General features: G+C 42.4%; 2 protein-coding genes across 3 annotated transcripts; one reads left to right on the top strand and one right to left on the bottom strand.

Moving 5' to 3' along the window:
- The first annotated feature begins 5,686 nt into the window (after positions 1-5,686).
- Positions 5,687-8,023, top strand: LOC119347933 (40S ribosomal protein S23). The gene is made up of 4 exons (XM_037616406.1): positions 5,687-5,834; positions 7,215-7,370; positions 7,453-7,579; positions 7,669-8,023. The coding sequence occupies exons 1-4, from the start codon at positions 5,830-5,832 to the stop codon at positions 7,807-7,809; spliced, it is 429 nt and encodes a 142-aa protein (XP_037472303.1). The 5' UTR covers positions 5,687-5,829; the 3' UTR covers positions 7,810-8,023.
- Positions 8,024-9,383: 1,360 nt separating this feature from the next.
- Positions 9,384-17,554, bottom strand: LOC119347910 (probable DNA helicase MCM8). 2 transcript variants are annotated; one of them, XM_037616402.1, is made up of 18 exons: positions 17,174-17,554; positions 16,218-16,358; positions 16,010-16,124; positions 15,716-15,938; positions 15,477-15,640; positions 13,863-14,126; positions 12,980-13,075; positions 12,736-12,888; positions 12,486-12,556; positions 12,263-12,381; positions 11,799-11,928; positions 11,610-11,661; positions 11,395-11,515; positions 11,096-11,270; positions 10,424-10,594; positions 10,064-10,177; positions 9,845-9,891; positions 9,384-9,637 (listed from the first exon to the last, which is right to left on the bottom strand). In XM_037616402.1, coding segments are annotated over exons 1-18 (2,358 nt in total). In that variant the 5' UTR covers positions 17,375-17,554; the 3' UTR covers positions 9,384-9,636. The 2 variants fall into 2 exon arrangements, with proteins under 2 accessions (XP_037472299.1, XP_037472296.1); XM_037616399.1 differs by having other exon boundaries at positions 9,385-9,637; positions 11,359-11,515; positions 17,174-17,552.
- Positions 17,555-19,382: the final 1,828 nt, after the last annotated feature.

The raw sequence follows: 19,382 nt of genomic DNA, 5'->3' as shown, positions 1-19,382 counted from the left end.
GTACTACCGCTCGTCCTCATGGTACTACCGCTAGGGATCGCGGTACTACTGCTTGCGGTACAAAAAAATACTTCCGTACCTACCTCTGCAGGACTTGGGACGAGTTTTTTGATCCGGAGCGGTAGTAAAAAATTACATCCGTTCCAATTCGCGGTAGTACCGCTGCAGCCTTTTCAGAACACCAAAACTGCCACAACTTTTGCAAACGGACTCTGAATTCGATGAAACCAAGTTTGTTTGAAAGATAGCGACAAGGGCTAACACAATCTTGAAAGAAATATCAACAAGAAGCAAATTAGAAAATGCCCATAAGAAAATGGCGAGAACCCTTCCTCGGATAAGACCGGTAAAACCTCCAACACCGAAAACATCATAATAGACGCATGCGAACTCCATTTTCGATGAACTCAAGTTTGTTATCAAGATGACCATAAGCTCTAAGACTCACAAAGAGAACCAAATAAGAACCAAGAAACATGATGCAAGGATGCAATAGTTTGAGCTCTCTACTAACGATATGATCAAGCTACCAACTTGAGAGCCCCCCTTGATAGTACGGCAAACGATCCTATAACCCGGTCTCCCAACTACCACCATGAGACCGGTAAAATAGAAAACCTATCAAGAGAAAACCTTTGCCTTGCACATGGTCCACTTGAGCTAGATGATGACGATCTTGACTCCCTCAAGTTGGACCACCTTTCTTGATTGTGTTGGCTCAATGAAGACTAGATGATTGCTCCCCCATAGTCCACTGTGGGTGAGCCACTCTTCGGCACATCTTCACAAGTCCATTGACACCACAACGGATGGCAAGATTCAAGCACTTGATCTCTTCGTGATGCTCCACTTGAACTTGCACATGGCAATCTTGATGACGATCACCACTTGATGCCATCCTTTCCATGTGTTGTATGATATCTTCCTCTTGACGCAAGCCCATGGACACGTACCTAACCCCACAAAGAACTCTCACATATACCATGGGTTAGTACACAAAGTGCAATGGACAATGCTTATCATACCATGGGATCACTTGATCCCTCTCGGTACATCTTCTACGCTTTGTGAGTTGATCAACTTGATTCACTCTTGGCTTAGTCTTGATCAACCTTGAATCTTTCCAACTCTCTTCATTTGGATGATGTCTTGAAGGTAAACATGAATGATCACACAATCTTATTCTTCAAGACATGCTTGCAATAAGCTCAACACTCACATGACCAATCTTTGGATAATTCCTTAATAGCACCTTGGTCAACTCATAAACTCCTTGAAACCAACACATGGACTTCAAGAAAAGCCTATGGACAAATCCTTAAAATATAACTCAAGACAACCATTAGACCATAGAGATTGTCATCAATTACCAAAACCAAACATGGGGGCACCGCATGTTCTTTCAATAAAGTTGAAATTATATGTGCTTCATATGCTTATATCATGTCTAGTAGTAGTTTTGCATTGGGGTTAGAAAGTGAAATCTATCGAAGCTTGGCAATCACAATATTGGTCATACAAGCAATTCATGAATGATTAGTATAAGGAAGAGAACTTTCACATATAAATATATTATCTTGGACATCTTTTTATGATCATGAATACCCATTAATTATTTTCAAATTTGAGCAAATTAGTTGAAGTTGGACAAGGATGACAATGTAATGAGTTATGTTTGGGTATATTTGCAAAGAAGTTATATTGTTATGGATCCTCCAACATGTGGTGCTTGCTTAGGATCTTTTGCTAGCCAAAAATTCGTACTAAGTAGAGATACTACGTGTGCATCAAAAAACCCTTAAACCCCGGTTCTTGCCATGAGAGTCCGCCATATATACCTATGGATTGAATAAGATCCTTCAAATAAGTTGTTATCAGTGCAAAAAGCAATAAAAATTGCTCCTAAATATGTATGGCCTTTTATTACAAGGAAAAATAAGCGTTGTACGAACTTGTGATGGTGAAGAAATAAAAGCGACGGACTGGATAATAAAGGTTGCTATCACAAAGGGCAATATAACATGACATTCCTTTGCATTAAGGGCTTGCACATTCAAAAATCAAAAGTGCATGACAACCTCAACTTCCCTCGGTGAAGGGCCTATCTTTTAGTTTTCAGCTTTTACTTTTATGCAAGAGTTAATAAGTATTCATTCTCATTTCAACCTCAACTATTCTTTAGTTGGCAAGCATCATGTGGGGGGGGGGGGAGATACAGGCACATATGGCCATTCAAATATATTTGATCATGAATTATTATTGTTGGCAATTATCTCTACGATAAATAAGTTGGGAAGCGAAACATCAAGCCCCTATCTTTCCCTGTGTTTGATGGATGCCATTTATTCAACATATGCTTCGAGTACTAACAATCATAGAAGACTATATGATAATTGAGTATGTGGAGCTCTTACTTAAACTTTGTTGAGAATAAGTTGAATTGCAATTATTTGGTGACTAAGAACATAGGTTGTTAAGTTTCAAGAGAATGCATTGTTTGAACCATAACATGTGAATTGATTGCTATTTTATCATGATGAGTTTTATGAGAAAGAGTTGTTGTTATGATGCTAGGAAAAGTGACTGAAATTATCATTGATCAAACTTATACACTATGCTAGCATTCACACTTCATAAATTATTTCTTTTATCATTTACCTACTCGAGGGCGAGCAGGAATTCAACTTGGAGATGCTGATACGTCTCCAACGTATCTATAATTTATGAAGTATTCACGCCATGTTTACAACAATTTTATATGGTTTGGTTGAAAATTTATATGATTTAAATGGAATTAACCTGGACGGACGTTGTTTTCAACAGAACTACCGTAGTGTAGTTTTTTGTGTAGAAATAAAAGTTCTCGGAATGGGCTGAAACTTTTTGACATTTTTTTGGAACAAAAGAGACTCCCGAAGCTTTGTGGGAGGACCAGAAGAGAAACGAGGTGCCCACGAGGCACCAGGGTGCGCCTAGGGGGTCGGCTTGCTGTGGTGCCTCGTTGGGCCATCTTAGCTCCTTTTCGCGTGAGATCAACGCCAAAAAATCCTATAAATAGAGAAACCCCTGGAAATAACCCTAGAACTTTGACTCCGCCGCCGCAAACCTCTATACCTTCAAAATACCATCTGGAGCCCTGTTTCTGCACCCCGCTGAAGGGGGAAATCATCACCGGAGGCCATCTTCATCACCCCAAAGGTCTCCATGATGAGGAGGGAGTAGTTCACCCTCGGGACCGAGGGTATGTACCAGTAGCTATGTGTTTGATCTCTGCTCTCTCGTGTTCTTGATTTGGCATGATCTTGATGTACCGCGAGCTTTCTTAATATAGTTGGATCATATGGTGCTTCTCCCTCTCTATCTTGTTGTGATGAATTGAGTTTATACCTTTGAGGTTTCACTATTATATGATTGAATACTTTATGGATTTGAGAACAGTTGGTGTATGTCTTTCATATGGATATATATCCACGGTGACAATGAGGTATATTGATTCACTTGATGTATGTTTTGGCACTCAACTCGCGGATTCCCGAGGTGACATTGGGGTAATCTATGTATAGGGGTTGATGCACGTTTTCGTCCTACTTTCTCCGGTAGAAACCTTGGGGCACTCTTTGAAATTCTTTGTGTTGGATTGAATATTATGAATCTGAAGTTGTTTGATGCGTATCGAATAATCAACTCACGGATACTTGTGGTGACATTGGAGTATCTAGATGACATTAGAGTTGGTTGATGTGCATCATATGGTGTTATTTTAGTACGAACTCTTGGGCTATTTGTGACACTTATATGAATAGCTCAATAGATTGATCGAAAATGATAACTTTGAGGTGGTTTCGTACCCTACAAACAATTTCATCTTATATTTTCCACTAGATAAAAACTTTAGAGTGATTCTTTGTCGCACATTAAGAGATTGTTATATGATTCAATTATGTTAGCACTGTTGAGAGATTGCATTAGTGAAAGTATGAACTATAGGCCTGCAATACCATTTGTGCTCCGTTTTATCACTTCTACCTTGCTGTTTTTATATTTTTAGATTACAAAAACCTATATCTACTATCCATACTGCACTTGTATCACCATCTCTTCGCTGAACTAGTGCACCTATACAATTTACCATTGTATTGTGTGTGTTGGGGACACAAGAGATTTCTTGTATTTGATTGCAGGGTTGTTGGAGATAGACCATCTTCATTCTACGCCTCCCATGGATTGATAAATCTTAGGTCATCTGCTTGAGGAAAAATTGCTACTGTCCTACAAAACTCTGCGCTTGGAGGCCCAACACGAATCTACAAGAATAAGTTGTGTAGTAGACATCAACCGCCCGATCCATTATCAGTCATAGCACATGGTCCGAATTTGATGGGCACAGTTGGATGTCTGAGCTTTTCCACATACACATGACAATATTATTAGATGACTTTCATTGAAAATGCCCTGACACGGGGAGCCAGGGGCAGGGGTGAAAGATGTGGAGAGGAGTTGTGCACAATAAACATCACATTTGTTGAATCTTTGTCTTTATACATTGAAACCACAATTACAATCTTGTTTGTTTGGATCGTACAAAAAAGTGGAAGATACTTTTAAGGTGAATCCGAGTCACACACAATTGAAATCATACTCGTGAGAAGAGATGGAACTGAAGGATCCATATGTACTCTTCTACAAATAACCCCCCACTTATATTATTAGTTAGTCCATAGCTACAGTTAGGGCTGGAACTTTAACTTGAAACTCATAAGCTAAACGAGTAGCTCATGACTCGGTTTAACTCGACTCGAATTTGAGAATAGCGAGTCAAGTTTTAATTTGAGCTTGTTAACATAATGAGTTTAACGAGCCAAGCTAATGAGTTAGTCGTTTAGCTATGGTTGCATGCATCGATTGATGCAGAGGCCGTGGTCATTCTTCTTTTCCAAAAAAAAAGTTAGTCGCTTAGCTCACTAATCAAATAACTCATTAATCAAAAGGGCCAAAAGATAAGCATCAATATTGTTGTTGATTGTTGTCATACATAATACGCATATTTTGTTATTCACAGTTCATAACAGGCTTAACAAGTTAAATGAGCTAGCTCGCGAGTTATACGAGTCTGAGCCAAATTTGAATTTGAGCTAGTTTTCTTCTGCAGGATAATGTGGGTTTTTATTCCTCGGAAACAGAATTACAGTCTGCTAGTACATCATGAGTAACGCTATCTGGCACGTGGCGCAATCAACAAGCGACAGATCTTCATATACTATAAGCAACTCTATTTTGATGATGCACAATTTTCAACTATGAGCTAGTTTTGTTAACAAGTCAAATTGAGCTAACTAGACAACGAGCTCTATCGAGTTGAGCCAAACTGACTCTGACTCGACTTGAATGGCACTCCTAGCTACAGTTCAAAGCCGTGAACCCTGTCTCCTCCGATTTGCATCACCCAACAAAACAAATCGAGTCCCTCAAAAACAAAAAACAAATCGAGCAAAATGAATTCACGAAGCATGGACGTGCAAAGCTCTTGTCGACTCGTGCACGCGGCCCTTTGAGAAATGCACATTTTGGGGTCATATGTGGAAAAGATGTGTTATCCGGGGGTAGAAGCAGGAAAAAACCCAGACTGGATCCATCACGCCAGCACGCATCTCGGCGCACGGAAACCCTAAACGCCCAAACCCCCGCTATATATCCCCCCTCGTCTCCCCTCCTCACTCCTCTAGCCGCCGCCGCCGCCGTCGCCCGCGAAGAAGCCCCTGCCACCGGAGATCTCCCGACCTCTCCCCTCGCCGCCCGCCCGGAGATCTCCCGGCCTCTCCCTCCGCCATCATGGGGTGCGTGCTAAGAGCTCTTCTCCTCCTTCACCCTAATGCGGTACCTTGCTCTTTCTCGCCCCTGGTCTATCGGTCCTGGACAGAGATGTTTCTTCATAGCTCTCCCCGGTTCTTGCTCCGATATGTCGACGCTCTCGTCTCGCTTTCTTGTTCTAGCAAATGCCCAGTAGTACCATGTGATCTAGGCTGATTTGTGCTAGGGTTAGAGGACCGGATCGTCGTTCCGATCCGACGAAACTTCGCTTAATGACGGTCCAGTGCTGATCAGATACAACGTCAGTGCTAAACATATTCATAAGCGACATGAATTCGTTGCCACCGTGTTATCTGTATTCCTTTGTCCAGATGATCTGGCCGTGGAAGCTATGCATGGTAGCATACAATACGTCTTCCTTTTTAGCCTCTAGGCAGGTGGTTTTCATGATGCTCTGTATGGTGGCCATGTTTAGAGTATATCCACCTCCCTGCTCGTTATGTTTGTGATAGATGATTAATATGTTAATTAGTTGCTAGTTTGTAATTCGAAGGGAAATGGTTGGAACATATGTATATGTATGCAGTATGCACCAGCTAAGTTCAGTGACATGCTCTTTATTCCAGGATTTGCCTTGAATATGTACATATCCGTAGTTTGTTGCAATTAATGTGTACACATCTACATATCTGTAGTTGGTTGCAACATATGCACACGTTCAGTTGATATGTAGATGTTCTTGTGCTATGTTCTTGGACTAGCAAGTGCCAAGTAGAACCATGTCATTTAGGCTGATTTGTGCTGGGGTCAGAGGATGAGATTGTAGTTCCATTGCGATGAACTGAGCTTATTGACGGTCCAGTGCTGATCAGATACAACTTCAGTGCTAAACATATTCATAAGCAACATAAATTCGTTGCCACCATGTTATCTGTATTCCTTTGCTCAGATGATTGGGCACGGGAAGTTGTGCATGGTAGCATACAATACGAGTTTCTTTATAGCCTCTAGTTTGGTTTCAGTTTGCTCATGTTTAGAATGTGTCCAGCTCCTTGCTGTCATGATTGCAATATGTATTAATATGTTAACTACTTGTCAGTTTAGAAGGCAAGGAGAAATGATTGTACCAAATGGATGTGTATGCAGTATGCACCACTTCAGTTCAGTGACATGTTCTTTATTTCAGGACTTGCTTTGGGATGTGTTCACATGTGTAGTTGGCTGCAACATAAGCTCTGTGCTTCCAACTACATCATGAACATATCCTATTTATGCATCTTGCATAGTTATGTTGTTGGATTTTTGGTCAAGATTTTCCTGTTGCTTGTCAAGTTGGTAGTAATACACCTGCTTTAACTTTTGACATCTGTTTAATTAATGTAAGCATGGTTGAATTCTTATCACAGTAAGACACGTGGTATGGGAGCCGGGCGCAAGCTCAAGACCCACCGCAGGAACCAGAGGTGGGCTGACAAGGCATACAAGAAGAGCCACTTGGGCAATGAGTGGAAGAAACCCTTCGCTGGATCGTCTCACGCCAAGGGCATTGTCTTGGAGAAGATGTAAGTTGAACAGCAGATTTATGTTCCCTTGTTTTTATCTCATGTTTTGAATCCTGACCAACGTGCAATTGGTCCCCTGCAGCGGTATTGAGGCCAAGCAGCCTAACTCTGCCATCCGTAAGTGTGCTCGTGTCCAGCTGGTGAAGAACGGGAAGAAGATCGCTGCCTTTGTGCCCAATGATGGTTGCCTGAACTTCATCGAGGAAAACGTATGTGCCCCTCACCCATTGCTCAGATATATGCGACATGTCTGCTATATGCAACCAACCTAACCTCTTGGCTTTGATGGATGCTTCAGGACGAGGTGCTGATTGCTGGATTCGGTCGTAAGGGTCATGCTGTGGGAGATATTCCTGGTGTCAGGTTCAAGGTTGTCAAGGTATCTGGTGTGTCGCTGCTCGCTCTCTTCAAGGAGAAGAAAGAGAAGCCCAGATCTTAGATTGCAGTTTTGATAGGCAAGGATGGAATGGACTGTAAGGCTCTGGTCGTTTGGGGAGGAAAGTTGCCTGCTATGTTTACAAAGTCCTATATAACCTGAAGTTGTACTAGCGAGATTTGTTCCTTCTCTGCTGTTGCTTTCTCTTAACAGTTGCTATTAAGAGTATTGTTTCCATGATCTGGATATATATTATTGCTTGTTACCCTGCTGGCTAGTTGGATGTTTGTTTAAAAATCTTCTCATAATTTTGCAGTAGTATGGTACTGAAAAGAAATCTGTACCAATCGTCGTGTGGATTGGAATGGATATTTGGATTAGATAGTGGAGTATTTTTTGAGAAGTCTACTAAATTAGCTATGTCCTGAGCCCCATGTTTTTTTTTTGAAAAATTCAAATAACACATTTTGATTTTCCAAAATTACCCGAAGAACAATATACAGGTCTAGCTACACAAATATGTTTGCCATTTTCAGAATCACGATTTTGTCTTCCTAGTGTAGCTCTCGCCATTTTCGTCTTTAAAAGTTGCACACATGGAGTATATATCTGTATGAACGTGTGTGATATTTTTAGAATTTTTTTAAACTCAAAACTGTAATTTCTGATTTTTACAAAAATACGAGCTTCATGGAGCTAGCCTCCATTCAGAATTCTCATTTCTATAGGTAACCTGAAGTTGTACTAGCGAGATATGTTCCTTCTCTGCTGTTGACAGTCGCTATTGAGTTTTGTTTCCATGATTTGGATAAGTTTTGTCTGCCCTCTGAGGAAATTAGTTTGATTGCTTTGATCATTGGCGTCTATCACTAATGGGCAACGAAAGATATGCCCCAACACGGAACAAGTGAAGCATTGGCGGCAGATAGGGCAGGACAAGCATCACTGGAACTCTGATAAGGCTGCTTTCTCTGTAAAAAAGATACTAGCACACAAAACAATTCCACTGGTAAGCGTAGAGCACAGACGTACTCCCTCCGTCCGGTGAAGAGTGTACATCTAGAAATTTTAGGACAAATTATGAAGTTGAGTAAAAAATGCATTGGAAAGGTGCGAGCCACTATCTCTCTCCTCTTTAATTACCCACCCTCCGATGAGCTAAATGCATGTAGAAATTAAGAAGACCATGTGTAGATTACTATTGGTCTTGATTACCGTGTGATGAGAGAGAAGTATTTTTTCTTACTTTAAAGTGCATTGGGAAGATAGAAGTACACTCTTTTGTGGACAAATTTTGAACCTAGATGTACACTCTTCACCAGATGGAGGGAGTAGGTTAAAACACGAGCGGTCCCACATTCCCGTAGAGCAAAATGTAGGTGAAACCGCCGATGAGGCTAACATGGAGGCCTCCTTGATGGTACTATGATTCTATGAAACTTGTAATCTGTAACCTGTAGCCCTCAATTTGTCTACCTTGGTGGTCACCTTCATCACCGCCCAATTACTTGTGTAACTCTTTCTCTTATAATATACTGCATTCGTCCAAATAAATACACTACCGTACGCTGAACGTATAAGCAAAGCGGGTTCGCTATTTCTCAGCCCTAAGGGGTTATTTAAAAGTCTCATAGAAGCACTAAGTTTCTTTTACAAAAAGAATCGGCATTCATGATCACCAATGTCCAGGAAATAGACGATTCTTTAACGAAAACAGAATGTTCCGTTAACATGCTGGAACTCACAAGGATATTATATTTGTCATTATCAGCTACAACTGCTACGATAAACAGCATTCACAGAGCTATCCACACATTAAATTAGAGGCCATCACATGACTATACTGTACATAACGGTCCATACGAGTTGCAGAACGAATCCCCCCCTACATCTGCCAGAAAAACAAAACTATCATGAATCGGCAGCAAAGAAGAGGAAACCTTTGCAAAGTTATCTTGTCACAACAATGGCAAGTGTTGGACACTGACCCAAAGTAACTGTTAGTCAACCAGACGTTAACGTGTGACACAGATATAAAATTTAGCATAATACCAACACCAAACTCCCATGTTTTCATGTAGGGTGTAGGAGAACTCACCATCTTGACCTTGTTGGCTGGGTCCGTGAACATGATGAGGTCAATATCTGTTTCACAGACAATAAGAAGTTAGATTCTCAGTGGAGGGCTCATCATGAGTCTACCAGTCATAAACTCATAACCAATAATCAGCACGACACCAGGATACCCATCTAATGTATCTGACACCAAAAACTAGATCAAAACTTCTTGCTGTCAAGCAGTTTTATGAGACAATACCTGGTATATGTTTTGTCCTTTATGTACAATATAACCGGCACTGTTCAATCTTTCCATAATATCATCTAAATCTGGAACTTGCAAGCTGATTTTATCTGCTAAGCTCCGTATCTCCTACAAAGGGAAAATTACAGAACATCAGAGGAACCTCAAGAAGATGCTCCTATTGACTGGAGAAACCGCGTAACAAAAGAATCAAAATGCACAAAAAGCAAGTAAGTCAAATTTCGTCGATCATAGCAGGACCAGAATTGTAGCTGAACTAAAATTGGTACTCTTTCCATGTCAATTGATTTGTGTATATGCAATAACTAACAGACCAGCCTTTCATCAAAATATTTTAGATGCATAATTGCTTACGGCTCTTGAAAAGTGATCCTTTTGCTGCAACTCAGATTGCTTGTTTAAGGCACTCATAAGTCTTTTTGCCTCCTTCTGTTGGCTCATCCCACCACTCCGAGCATAGTCCACACAACCATGCTCATCAACATATTTGTCATATAAGGATTCGTTCATGATCTCAACAACATCCTGCAACATAATAAAACGCAGAATGAGATTGCACGCCCATTTTTGATTAAAAAGGTGTGCCTCTTGATGTCATCTAACTATCCGACTGTATTTGCCAGACAACACTTTGCATAAGCCTTAGGCATGCAATAAGCACCGTACGTTCACATTTTCAGATTTATAAAGCAGCAAACAGACAGAAAAAATAAATCTGCAACATCGACATGATATGGAGATTAAAAAACATAATTCATCATGCTTCTAAGTTTGATTCAGTAATTTGCTGAGGATGAAAACTAGCACGAGAAAGAACTCAGATTTTCCCAGCAATCATGGACAAGAACCTAAACCAACAGAAAAATTCTCTGCTGGTAATTTAGGTATGAAGTATGAAGAAATCCAAACTGGCAGTGCAAGGGTGCAAGGTGCGCATATGTACAAAATGGGGAGGAGGGAGCCGGGGAGGGTGTGTGTGTGTGTGTGTGTGTGTGTGTGTGTGTGTTAAGTATTCTACTTATTTACCTTCGCATCTTGTTCAGTCACTTCTTCTCTTAGATCCACCCGAGCGCGAGCTTCTGCTAACCTCACAAGGCTTTCCAATTGTCTGGCTGTGATGGGTGTGCCATCAGAACAAGTACTATGTGCTCTCAAATTCAAGTAATATTTCCGCAGTACCACCGCTGCTGGTTCTGACATACTTGAGCCGAGAGAAGAAAAATAACAAAATAATAACTAATTGCATTACATATATGGTATTGATAAGTGAAAAGGAGCTGACAGAATACCGGGGGGTAACATAGCTTCTCGCGTAAGATATATACTTGCGAAGAAGTGGTTCGGGTAACGGAACAAAGTCCCTATCTTTCTCTGGGTGTAGTCTCAGCCTTGAAGCCAATTTTTTCTCATCAATTCCAATCCCCATACTGTCATTAAATTGAGGCACTGGGCATGGAGCAAAGTTGCAAATCAATAACGATGTATACGGTTTCACATGTAAAAAGGAACTAAAAATATTTTTTAATAACCAAAGAATGACCTGTTCTTAGCCTCTTGTTGGATGAGCAAGGACTTCTGTCATTGGTATGGAGCTGCGTGTAGAAAATATTAATTTTTCGTTAGTTTTTTAATTAGATTAAAGCCCTGACACATTTATTATATGTGGTGATATTGCTCATCAGTACTATATGCTTAAGATGTGGACAAAAAATGGATAACAAAAACTTACTGCCATTATGTGGTCTGATAGTCTCTTATCTAGAAACAAGTCTGGCTGGTCAAGTAAAATGAAAACCAGGTCAAACCGAGAGAGCAGGGCAGCATTCATCTTTAAATTCTCATTCACTGTTTTGCCTCGGCTGCAAAAATAGTATTACTAAAAGTTGAAAACAACCCAGGAATTTAAGATCTGTTACCGGAATCTCACTGACAAGTGAAAAGAAGGAACAACACCAGAATACACAAGGAAATGGTATTTGCTTGCAGGTCTGCCTGTTCCAGGCACGGTGACTTGTGTTGTTGTGTGGGTGCAAAAGAACATTACATTGACAAAAACAATCACACTGTAGTAATTGCACATCGCGCGCATACGCACACAGAGATAACAGTACAGATAACAGTACAGGTCATACAAACATCATACGGTAAGCAGGGGTAGAAAATTTTATCGAAGGATGGAAAAGATTAACCCACTCGTAATGACCACCAACAGGATTAGCAGCTGCCAGCACAGAAGTGCGGGCAGATAAACTCGCCACAAGGCCAGCCTTTGCCACAGATACACACTGCTGCTCCATGGCTTCCAGTAAGGACTGAGAACACAAATTCAATTTCAAACAAGGAAAGTATAGAACATCTTTTACTGAATGAACATTTCACCAAGAAGGTTGTATCAGGTGAAAACTAAAAATAATACCTGATACTCTGCTGACATTTTGTCAAACTCATCAATGCAACATAGCCCACGGTCAGCAAGAACCATAGCCCCTGTAAAGCCAAGAGCTTAACATTATTTTGATCCTATCGCAAATTCTAAGACTTCAAACCACATCGTCCACAAAACAGTAGAACAACCAATTGTATGACAACAAATGATCAAATTAGCTGACTTTCTGACAAGGTTCTCCACAGAATGTGTGAGGAACAAATAAATCTTCCATGCTTACCAGCCTCAAATGCATAATCATTTGTCATTGAATCTTTAACCACAGCAACTGTTAGACCAGCATTTGTGGTTGTATTCCCGCATACATATATTCCCCGTGGAGAAACAGATGCTGCAGCTTTTAGTAATTGGCTCTTGCCTAGTCCTGGATCGCCTGCAACAACATTAAGCAAGAGTATGATTGCATCCTGGGAAGTGCTAACCATGTACTACATGGATCATGATTGGTAAATTATAAGGATTACCAACAATAATAACATGGATGTCTCCTCTAATTGGGACTTTGTTCTGATCCATTGAATGCTTCTGCACAGCACCAAAAAGCGCGAGAGTGATACCAGCTGAAATTTAGAAACATTAATTTAGTCATGTCCAGTAATATAATGCAACAAAGAAACAAAACGAATCAGAAGATGCGGCATCCAAGCAAATGCTACTGCGCTGAAATGAGAACTCTGCACTATCGACAGTGTTCTAAAATTGGACTAGACGGCTGCCTAAGCGTTAAGCGCCGCCTTCCCACCAAGATTTAAGTCAGCAAGCGGTAGCTCGGTCGTCATGTACTAATGAAGATGCAGGTATTGATCATAAGAACTGGAGATGGACAAACATTCATTCTTGATGTTTGCTCTCTTAGAAAATAAGGCATGTCTTTATTCTACTCGTTGAACTTTTGATAATTTAATATTTTTATGTTCAAAAATACAGTTTGCACTCTTTTCTTTCCTTCATTCTTTAGAACGCTGGCTCTTGAAAAGAAAGAGAACATATCCCCTTACTGAACTCTGCACTATAGCTTGATCAATTCCTCACCGCTGAATTGCTTTTTTTTTTGAGACGGCACAAGAGTACTTACCGTGAAATAATGAATAATCAAATAATCGTTATTGAAAACACTGCACATGTCCAGAAGTAATGAAGCTAAAATAATAGTTATCATTTCTTATATACAGAAACTAAAGAGAGCACAACAGATTGATTTATTTCCAAATGTTTGGACAACACTGAGAAGACCAAAATGTAAATATTTAATCACATTAAATAGCTAAGGCAAATACCTTCTAATTAAATTACTGCAAGAAAATACCACATTAGGATTTAAAACAGTGTACTAGAATAGAAAATTACCCTTTACAAGTTCATGCCCATAGATGGAGGGGCAAAAGGAGTGAAGTATTTGACGAAATACATCAGCACCATGCTCGCTATTATATTCGGTGATGAATTTAAGATCCTTATCAGTAAAAGTTTCGAAACTGAAGGATCCAGTAGCCAGAATATCAGTAGAACTTGCATCTGAATTTTCTGAAACAACATGGGCCTTGGAGTTCCTTACTGAGATTGCTTCCAAGTACAAGTAGTATAAACCCTGATTTCTGCTTTTGGACTTACCTAAAGATATTAAAAATATATGTATATATCCACAAGAGAACTTAAGAAAATATGCATCTACATAGTACAAACAAGAATGTTTTGGAAAAAGAATGCACCGGCATCAGACTAATATGAGCTTCACTGATTGTATTTGCATGGTAGAACCAGAAAGAACTACACAAGAGATCAGGATATGATCATGGGATCAGTTGTGGGGTGTATAACCACCAGATGGGCAGCATCTGAACCTAATTCAGCTGGGCCTAGAATACAGGCCAGTTGTACCAACCCTGCAGCTCCCACAACTACCTAAACCTATTACTGGCTGTCTATGACTCGGACTCCAGTGCATTCAATTAGTCCACCCGGATCAATGCCATTGGTATCATTGATCTCGAGACCAGTCCAGGACAGTGCAACTAGATTCAAATGAGTTTTGGTCAGTTAGGAACTTAGGATTATTAGGTATAAGGCCATACACAGATACGCCAGCAGAGACAACATAAAGGAACTGTAATGTAATATATGAAATCAATGAAGACACAATTCACCTCTATCTCTCACTCTTTGTGTCTCCCATCCAGCCGATATGTTGCACCTACCACCTATAATCTGCTCTAACGGTCTAACCCTTGATGGCACTGAGGAGACATGGGTATTGAACTTGTCCTCCCCTCACCCACAACTATTGGCTGCGGCAAGACAGTGGCAGTGGATGCTGCCTCCAGGAGCACCAAGTCTGTCCCGACATATCCCTCCTGGACACGTCTCATTGCTGACATGGTCTGTTGATCCGACACTTTCCTGCTTTGTGTGGCGTGCATGGCCTTTTGTATGGGATACCGTGCATGACAGAGAAATCATCACGACTATTGCATGTGGCAATGACATGGACGCCACACATAGTAACCTTTTGGCTATCATCATTTGTTCTACAAACAATTCTTGAGTCTTATATTCAAGGAAGTCATAGAAAGCAACAATGTCTAAAAAAGAGTGAATGTTTTAGTTAAGGTGAAGATAAAATGAGGGGAGGTTTTAGGGATAACAAACGTAGCAGGAGATAGGTTTTCCCTAAGAGAAACATGGAACTTGATAATGCTTCTTGTGAACTACCTGATACGGTTACACCTAGTAGTCCATAATGCGCCAAAACTAGACAACCAACCCAAACTACTGAACAACCTTAACAAAAGACTGAAAACATATGTGCTCTACAGGTGTTGCAGGAAATTTGGAACACCTGAACATTAGCATTTTTTTTTTTGCAAAGAGGATTCAGGCTTTGAAGCAATGTGAAATATAGTATCCAGGAAGGTTCAGAAATGAACAACGAGAAATAAGATACTAGTTTCTTCAAAATTGTACCTCCTCCAACATCCATATAGTTGTTCAGCACTTTGACGATTCCAGCTACCGTTACAACCTCTCCAGGGATGCAACAATCTACAAGATCTTCTGTAAGCTCACATTCTATAGTTCGTGGCACTCGGCCTTCTTCACGGTTTTCAGCACTAGAAAGCTCCTGTATCCTGGATTGAAAATAATAAAAACAGAGCTTAGTGTTATAAGCAGAGAATGACACAGATTATCTATTTATCACTTGCCTTATTTTCTGAAAATCTATCAACTTGGCAGTAGATCTCACTGGGGTGAAGGTTCTGCCCTTGCAGCCCTGAATTATGCAGGATACCGGAGGTGAAAATTTCCCGTCAGAGAACACACGACGGATGACTGTAGCACACTTCATGCACTGAAACTCCAGCGCCAGAACTAGAGGTTTCACAGTACTGACTTTTACAACAGTACCACGCACTGTCACTAGTTTCTCTATGAGGTGAATCAACAAGTCAGTACTTCATTTAGATGCAGAACACATGGATAAAGACAGAAGTTCTTACTAATAGAGGCCGCTTTCAAATTCTTCAAAGCAATTATTGTCTCGGTGTGGTTGTAAAGCCTGATATTGACCTTGTCTACGTCGCTCAACTGGAGGCCATTGCCCGAGCACTTAGCCTGAAGAAAACATCAAGAATCAAAGTCCAGCGAGTGAAAAAACAAAGCACAACTGACAACACTAATAATGTTAGCGTGAAATGAAGCATCAACCAGATGAACTGCAGCTCCCATGCAAAGCAAGGCTTCTTTAGGATTTTCCCTGAGAGCATCTAAGAGGTTGGTACCACCGCACAAGTTCTTAAGCTGCTGGAAATCAATTGGAAGGAAGAAGACAACACCATCATCTTCAATCTGTGAATGTAGTCATAAGTTATAACAACATGAATTCGTTCATTTGCTGGAACCGGAAATATTCTTCCATGTAATGACAAAAGCACACTATGAAGCAATGTGTTTAAATCATTTCCACGCGATTAGTAATTTATTGTGCAACTACATGAAGCCATGATTTCATTTTTCAATTGGAACATTGCATCGTGCTTTAGGTAGTTATCGCAGTAGCACATTGGGGTATAAATGTATAAGTAATCTTATGATACTGACAAGGTGGAGCACAAAGTATCAAAGTTATTCACAAAATTACAAGCTCCTCTTGATTCTTTTCCCTCCTAATAAAGAAGAGTATTCCCCTTTTCTGATTAGATATGTCACTACTTCATATACCAGGAGCCACCATCGCATTGAGACCTTGATCTTGTAGAAACAAATTCTGCCCCAAATTTCGAGGTCGATTCGATCAGATAAGTAAATTATTACCCCAATTCTGCCCTAACAGCAAGGAACCAACACACATTTTACTAACAATGGTACCCAATTAAATGTCTAGCAATGGCAAGCTCAGGAACTTAAATAATTGGAACCAGACAGACATTAGGCACGAGCCTGCAAGCATTTTAACTATATACAGTTACAATGTCAGCTGCCACTCCCAGAGAATTTCAACTAACGATCAATCAGCCAATCCGATAAACCCTAGGTACCAGCCAGTCGAGCAGCAACGCGATAATTTCATCGCGCCCGAACCGAGCAAGCAACCCTAGAATCGCGTCACCACAAGAGATGGGCCAAAATGAGGCGCTATACGGGGAATGGAGACAGATGCTTACACGTGGGAGGAGCTTCGCCCTCTCCTCCAGCTCCAGGACCTTAACCAGGTCGCCGACGAGCCTGGCCCTGGGGTCGTCCGCCCAGACCGGGTGCTCGGTTTCCTCGGGGAAGTACCTCGGCCAGACCGCCGTGAGGTCCGCCGTGCGGGCGGCGTCGATGGGGCGGCAGCCGGGCCGGCCCTTCTGGATGTCGGCGTACATCCCTAAGGAGGTCCCGGGGATTATCCTCTCCGACGATTTGGGCGGTGAGCAGCGGCGGTGGCGAGACTTGGAGGCGGGCGGAGCGAAATTTTTAGCGGGGTTTTGCGCCGCGGGCGTGGGGACGAGGGTGTGACGATGGGTGAGTCGATGTCCGTGGCAGACAGGTGGGTCCACGGACGGCCGTGTGTAGTATCGTGGCAGAAATCCTCCTCCTGGACAGGGAGTCCGTCCCTACGGGTGGCGGTTAGCGAAAGTTATGGTGTGGCGATAGGGGGGGCGATCTCGTCTATGCTAGGGTTTTGCCCCTAGTCGCCGCCGACCACCGTGATCCTGCCGTGCTAGTAACCGCGTGTGGGTTCAATCCTCCGCGATCCACTTAGCCACCGATCCCCTCCCATCCACCAAAGACCTTCCGCGAGCTAGGGATCGCGGTCGTACACCACCGGTTCGTCCCTAGGGTTCTCACAGAAGTTCGAAGGTAGCGGAGAGGAGATGGAAGACGTGGAAGGCTTAATGCGAGGGTTGAAGCTCTCGGCAGCGGAGAGGAGGGGGATGAAGATCGGACAGATGGAGAAGGGGAAAGAGACGGATTGGGCGGAGGTTGAACCACAGGCAGTGGGCAAATTGTTCTCGGAGAAACCTGGGCATGCTAGAATCATAGGGCAAACGTTGGGAAGGATTTGGTGCCCAATCAAAGGGGTGCAATGCAAAGAAGTAGAGACCAACATCTTCTTGTTTACGTTCAGACAGGTGTCAGGATGGAGGCGTGCTCTGGAGGACGGTCCGTGGTGGTTTTATAAGGAGTTACTGGTTATGGAGGAGTTCGATCCGGAGAAAACAGTGGAGGAATATGACTTCAACCTGATTCCTATGTGGATCAGGGTGTTTGGCCTACCTCTTGGTCACATGAACCGAAGTATGGGTGAACGCATAGGGGCGGATTTTCATGAACTTGTGGACGTTGATGTAGAGCATGATGGCAATGCAGTGGGCAAATATCTAAGGATTAAGGTGAAACTGAATATTACAGAGCCACTAATGAGGGGCTTTGTGCTTGACCGCCAGAAGAAGGAGAATGCTGGAGCTGCGGATGGTATGGAGGTTGAAGGAGATAAGAACAAGAGAAGGAAGGATCTGTTGTTGGGGAACGTAGTAATTTCAAAAAAATTCCTAAGCACACGCAAGATCATGGTGATGGCATAGCAACGAGAGGGGAGAGTGTTGTCCATGTACCCTCGTAGACCGTAAGCGGAAGCGTTAGCACAACGCGGTTGATGTAGTCGTACGTCTTCACGATCCGACCGATCCAAGCACCGAATGTACGGCACCTCCGAGTTCAGCACACGTTCAGCTCGATGACGATCCCCGGGCTCCGATCCAGCAAAGCTTCGGGGATGAGTTCTGTCAGCACGATGGCGTGGTGACGATGATGATGTTCTACCGGCGCAGGGCTTCGCCTAAACTGTGCAACGATATGACCGAGGTGGAATATGGTGGAGGAGGGCACCGCACACGGCTAAGGAACGATCCGTAGATCAACTTGTGTGTCTATGGGGTGCCCCCTGCCCCCGTATATAAAGGAGCAAGGGGGGAGGCCGGCCGGCCCTTGTGGGCGTGCCAAGGAGGAGGAGTCCTCCTCCTAGTAGGAGTAGGACTCCCCCTTTCCTACTCCTACTAGGAGGGGAAGGAAGGGGGAGAGGGGGAAGGAAAGAGGGGGGGCCCCCCCCTCCTAGTCCAATTCGGACCAGAGGGAGAGGGGGCGCGCGGCCCACCCTGGCCGCCCCTCTCTCTTTCCACCAAGGCCCATGTGGCCCATTAACTCTCCCGGGGGGGTCCGGTAACCCTCCGGCACTCCGGTTTTCTCCGAAAACGTTCGGAACACTTCCGGTGTCCGAATATAGTCGTCCAATATATCAATCTTTATGTCTCGACCATTTCGAGACTCCTCGTCATGTCCGTGATCACATCCGAGACTCCGAACAAACTTCGGTACATCAAAACTTATAAA

The sequence above is a fragment of the Triticum dicoccoides genome, chromosome 1B, assembly GCF_002162155.2.
Source record: "Triticum dicoccoides isolate Atlit2015 ecotype Zavitan chromosome 1B, WEW_v2.0, whole genome shotgun sequence".
NCBI lineage: Eukaryota > Viridiplantae > Streptophyta > Magnoliopsida > Poales > Poaceae > Triticum > Triticum dicoccoides.
The sequence above is the reverse complement of the archived record's forward strand: the minus strand, read 5'-3'. Positions and strand labels throughout refer to the sequence as shown.